Source organism: Prionailurus viverrinus, chromosome E2 (assembly GCF_022837055.1).
Source record: "Prionailurus viverrinus isolate Anna chromosome E2, UM_Priviv_1.0, whole genome shotgun sequence".
NCBI classification, from domain to species: Eukaryota; Metazoa; Chordata; class Mammalia; order Carnivora; family Felidae; genus Prionailurus; species Prionailurus viverrinus.
The window spans coordinates 13,035,351-13,041,350 of record NC_062575.1 but is presented as its reverse complement, the minus strand read 5'-3'; the positions used below and the strand labels follow the sequence as shown (position 1 = coordinate 13,041,350).

General features: G+C 49.8%; 1 protein-coding gene across 2 annotated transcripts in view; it reads right to left on the bottom strand.

The window, feature by feature from the left end:
- Positions 1-2,560: 2,560 nt before the first annotated feature.
- Positions 2,561-6,000, bottom strand: part of CFDP1 (craniofacial development protein 1) — a 124,818-nt gene continuing 121,378 nt past the window's right edge. For both annotated transcript variants that reach the window (XM_047835416.1, XM_047835417.1), the window contains one exon: positions 2,561-2,872. In XM_047835416.1, coding sequence (XP_047691372.1) covers positions 2,782-2,872 — 91 coding nt within the window. In that variant the 3' untranslated portion in view covers positions 2,561-2,781. The remainder of the gene's footprint in view (positions 2,873-6,000) is intronic.

The window sequence follows — 6,000 nt, the reverse complement described above, 5'->3', positions numbered from 1 at the left end:
CACTCCTTAGTGACAATTTTAAAGACCAAACGGAGAAAAGCCTGTCGGTTTATTACAAACAACTGAGTGTTGCAGGTACCGCTGGTTTTCAGACCTATCACCTATTCCTAATTCCACCCCCCATCTTCCACGACAGGTTTTTCCAGCCTCCCCTACAGCCGGGGGCAGTCAGATGAACCAGCCGTGGCCAGTGAGACATACGTGAAAGGCTGCTCTGAAGCTGCTTTGAAAAGTCTCACTGTAGGATACATGTGTGTGCACATACACACATGTACTAACCAGAGGAAGCCGCTTCATCAATATGATGCACTTATTCAACACAAGTGGCTTTTTTTTTTTTTAAAGATTTTTTATTTTTATGTAATCTCTACACCCAACCTGGGGCTCAAATTTACAACCTTGAGATCAAGAGTTGCATACTCTACCAACTGAGCCAGCCGGACGCCCCAATACAGGCAGCTCTTAAAGAGGTTACATGCAGATCAAGAGGGAGACGGCTGAAGTCAAGGCAAATGAAACTATCTGAAATGTGAAAGTCAGGATGCACAAAGGCGGGAGGAAGGGCATCTGTTACCAGAATGGTGCAAATAGCTATGCATTCCCTGACAGGCTGCCAGATTCTGTCAAAAGGGGGTTAGGCTGGAAGGGCTTTTGATCTTTTTTACTGGCTGCTTGGGATTTTCCACGTGGCACAAGGCACACGGTTGCAGGGTGTCAAGAAGGCTCCCGTGTGGCTTGGATAGTAAAGAGTGGGGTTCTCTTCGCTTCCTTTTGCTGTTTTGATATAAAAGAACCCAACTGCCTCTGCTTGCTGCAGCCTGCCTGGTCGACAGGGAGGGGCGGGGTGGGGCTCTGACAAGCACAGCACCTCCTGAAACCTGGTGGCTGGGGGTGGCCACTCGTGACAGGCCTGGTGTTGGCTTTGCCAGGCTGGCCACCAGGCTGCTTCTTGAGGGGCTCTCTAGAAGACACGTGGATGTGTAAAAAGTCACCGAGTACAGATTAGATGTGTGCGGTACATCTGCTGAGAGAACACTCGCTAGGTCAAGAGTTAGCTGAAAGGAACCAACCTTTCTGCAGCCGTAATTTCAATCCATGGCAGGCACAGCCGGAGAAGCCGGTGTGAGGGCTGGATCATGAGCACACACTGAAGGGCAAATGCACCGGCCATGGTGCTCACCACCACATCTGACTTCTCTCTCCACGCCCTGGGGCAAAGCAAGAACAGCAAACCCACCGGCACAAAGAACCCAGCGGGCTCTTGCGGCTACTGTCTTAATCTCTCAGAGGCTTCAAAGGTGTGAACATTTGCTAAAGAAGAAAGACCCTAACTTACAATGGGCTCAGCACCATTTATTCCGTAGGATTCCAGGTCGTTTTGCAAGCCAGACGAGGAGCTGGCTCACGTGTTGCTGACACGGTGGTGTGGTGGCTGAGACAAAGAACCAAAGAACCGTTTGAGGGAGTAGTGCTGGAGGCCATCAGGACCCAGAAGGCGATGATGCCCACAAGATGCCCCACAGCAGGATGTGCATCTCTGCCTCGGCTGTGGCTCCTGTAGGACCGGATGTCCATGCCCTAACCAAAGCGCTGGCTTGTCTTACCTTAAAGGACTTTCCTTCACTCCTGCATCCTGTGCAGGACCGTAACTGAGGCCTCACCTACTCTGATGCTGCCCCGAAGGGCTGTATTATTACGTTTAGAGTTTTTTAACCGAGTGGATATGAACAGACGATGGGTTCAAATGTAGCCAGTAAACTACCTTTCTGAGTGACAAGGTCCATGACCCCATATGGTGTGGAGGATCAGGCCTTGGTTACCATGAGCTTCTGACCCCATATTTGAGGACTGGATGGGGGACCCCAGGTGTGTCATTAGCTCATCTCAACCTGATGAGGTACTGGTGTTACTCAAACCATTTATAGACCAGAAAACGAAGGCTCAGAAAGCCAAGCTATGGTCAAGGTCACATCTGTTAGATGTCCAGGCAGGCACTGGCTCCCAGTCTTTGAAACCCTACCTTTCCCTAAACCTGTCCATGTTACTCAGGATGCCCAGACACCACCACCCCCACCCCCCGAAAAGCAAGTTGTGGGGTTTACTGCTTTGTTACTATGAAGTCTGGAATTTAAGATTTCCTAAGGAAAGTCTTTCAGAGTCTTCTTTGACAAACAAAAAAGGAATTATTGAGGTGGGAGCACATCTTAAACTGACCTGAACTCTAGGAAGAGGAAAAAGGCCAAAGGGGGAAAATCTCCCGAATTCAGCAGCAGCCTATGCTTATTTTCAGCCTGACTGTATACTGGTAAATAGGAACCCTGTTCAGGAGAGAGAACGAGATCCGGAGAGAAGCTCCAGCTTCCAGAACCAAACTGCCCTGGGACCTGGTGCTCCACCCACACAAGTGAGCCTCCCTCCCTCGGGCTCTGGGGCAGGGCCGACTTCAGAAAGGGCCCCAGAAATTCACACCAGGCCGGTCAGCTCTGTTCCCCAGGGCTTTCCGTGTGGCCTTCACAGCGGAGTCAAGGGAAGGCCAGTGGGGCCCTCATCTTCGCCAGCCTCTTGTAGGACCAACTTTTATTTTTATTTTTGTAAGGACAAACTTTTAAAGGTAAAATGAATGAAACCATGTGAGGTCAAGATACAAAGACAGAAAGTTCAACGTAGAAAAAAGACCTTGCTGGGAAACAGGTGATGAGAAACACCGGAAACATTTCACAGACGCACAAGAAGCTCACATTGTAAACAGGATTAAGCTGCTACTGATTTCCCCCTATAACATCAGGGTTTCATTTTGCTCAGCCTGAGATCTCGCTCGATTTCAAACTGCCTGTGGTCCACTCGGTCTAGAAAAGCCTTCCGTTCGATGTACCTAGAAGAAAGTATAAAATGTTTGTCAGAAGAATCCTGTAGGAGAACAATGCCTCCCCCACCCTGTCCCATCCCCCCAGGTGTGAACGGTCCACCTGGCCGGCAGGATCACCGGTTATAGTGCATACAAACAAATGACCAAGTGACCACCCGCGACTCTCTTAGGAACATCCAAGCCACAGGCATTTGGTCTAAACAAGGACGCTTCTGGTTCAGATGTCGTTGAAAGTAAAATGAAAAAGAGAAAGCAACAATTCATCCACGGCTTGGCTGCTGGGGCAGTTTTGTAACAAGGTTTTAGGGACAGAACACAGGCTTAGTTGAGCAAGGTTCAGTGGGTAGCTCTGTTACACATTAGCTAAGCCACACTGGTCAAGGACTGAAGATCTCGAAGCCTCATTTTTCTCAATGGCAAAACAGTGATGCCGTGTTTCCTGGTCTTAGTGGTGTGCTGGGTTGGTGGGGGAGAGAGAGCTATGCATCCTGCCTGTGTATAGTACAGCAAAATGGGAAAAAAGGCGCAGCTGAAAATGGAAGGAACAGGGTCTTCGTGGAAACTACTTCCTGGGGCTGCGGTGAAGCTCAAGAGGGCACCCAAAGCACTCACTTTATGGGGATCCCACTGCCAGGGCACCTGGGTGGCTCAGGTGGTTGAGGGTCGGACTCTGGCTCAGGTCATGATCTCATGGTTCGTGAGTTCAAGCCTCTCATCTGGCTTGCTGCTGACAGTACAGAGCCCACTTCACATCCTCTGTCCCCCTGTGTTTCTGCCCATCCCTGCTCAGGCTCTCTCTCAAAAATAAAAATTAGTAATATAAACATTAAAAAAAAAAAGGGATTCCACTGACTTCAGCCCCTGACTTCAGCCCCCTCCTTCCTTTCCTGCTTATCTCCAGTGCCCTCTGCCCAACTGGGTCCAGAAAGGCCTCCCTGAAGTGCCTCTAAGGGAAGGCGAGTGAGCGCAGCTGCCCACATACATACAGGGGCCCCTTAAAAGGTCAGTGCTGTGTGCCCTAACGGGGCCAGGTTCGGCAGACACAGCTTCCCCACGTCTTCCCAGGCAGGCTGGGAAGGAGGTGCGAGGCAGAAGCCGGCAGCAGAGGAGGAGAGGCTGGCAGCTTAATGAGACACAGCTGCATTTTAATGCACCTTTGTGCCATAAAGTGGGTTGCGTCTCACCCGGGGGAGGGGGGGTTCTGTGCTGCTAATTAATCTACTGAGAGAGCAAAACTGTCATTGAAAGTGGGAGACATAATTGAATCTCTGCACTAATTTTTCTTTTGTTGCACTGTGTAAAATGTGCATCTGTCATTACAAGGTCATTGTGTTTAGGGTGAGAATGTTACCAGGTTCAGGAGCCCGTGTTCCTTTGCTGAGTTCAGGCCCTGCCTTCCCTCCTGCGGTCCATCCCATCTGCCTTCCAGCCTAAGGCTGTGGCCACCAGCCCGATGCCTTACTGCAGAGACGGAGGTGGCTCTGAGTTCAAACCCTGACTCTGCCACTTGCTGTGTGACTCTGGGGAAACCACATAACTTTGCCAATTGTTTCCTAATCTGCCAAGAAAAAAAAGAAAAATGGATAATCATTCCTACTCTGAAGGGCTGCTGTGTGGACTGAATGAAACAGTGTACACATAACACCTAGCAGAGCAGGTGCTCAATAAAATGGCAGCTAATGTTGTCACCATCATTTTGGGAGGCCGGCTTCTGCCAGGGTCCCGAGGACAAAGGATCCAAGAGGTGCAGTCAGCTCTCTTGATGGGTATTATCAGCGACTAGTAACTACCCACCTGGTCAGGGATCAGGAACTAAGCTGCTGTGTCTAAACCACCAACCAGAGGCCAGAATGGCTGGAAACAGCAGCAGAGCCTGCTCTTGGGTTTGATATAAGTCCTCAGGGTCAGGCCACCAGATTTAGTGAGTGAAATACAGGATGCCTGGTTAAATGTGAATTTCAGATTCCCTGACAGACAGGAAAGCCACAGACACCGTGGATCCCCTTTTGATAAAAGGGAGAAGACAGGGCAGACTGGTAGGGAAGCAGACATGCAACAGAATGAGCTCACCTGCCATCTATCACCAAGGGGCCCGTGACTCTCCAGAGGGGTCAGCTAACCAATATCGACTAAAGGGCTCTGCCACACTACAGCCATCATCACCCCTCACCTTACTCCACCCGCCCTGGGTTAAGATCGAGATGAGAATCAGTGTTTTGATAGCTCTAACTAAATGACCCTTGAAGTTCAGCAAAAAAAGGGGGTGAACCATAGAGAGGAATTTAGGGCATGTTGCAAGAGAGCCATCACCCGGTGCTACCTGTCAGAGAGTGCCTGGAGGCAAGGAAGGGGAAGTACCTGGCTTTGCGCATTTGTGGTCTTCTAGATTTTCCTTTAAAGAGGAAGTAATACTTAAATTAGGATGCTCACTGAGCACGAATGATGGCCTTGCAGGTTCCCAGAAGCTGTGCTAGGTCCAGCTGACCTTGACACAATCGAGTGAAGCCAAGCTGGGTGCTGTACAGGCAGTTGCAGGCAGAGTTCAGGTTTAGGGAAGGATTCAGGCAGCCAAGAGGGCACATGTGCAGAACACAACTGTATTCTCAAGGGCAACTCAGACAAAAGTCATCAAGGCAGGCCTGGCAACTTTATTTCCCCATTCACAGCCATCGGCAGCTGCTAACAGGATCCAGCCGAGAGCCGGCCAGGAACAAAACTTCTACTGGACATGGGCTCCCCCCACCTGCCAAAAGACAGGAAAGGTGCAGAGGATAAGAGCAGCTCTGATATTTACTATGTATGTTTGCCTTTGGGCAAGACGCTTAAATTCTGTGCCGTATTTTTCTTCTCTGTAAAGCAGGAATAAAAATGGCAATACCCCTGACAAAGCAGTGAGCCTGTGAGAAGTGCTTTGTAAACAATAAAACAAAAACAGCTGAGCACTGAGGGGTTCTTGCTTCCCACTTCTTTAAAAAAAATTGTATCTTTAATGTTTTATTTATTTTTGAGAGAGAGAGACAGAGTATGAGCGGGGGAGAGGCAGAGAGAGCAGGAGACAGAATCCACGAAGCAGGTCCCAGGCTCTGAGCTGTCAGCACAGAGCCCTACATAGGGCTTGAACCCGTGAACCACGG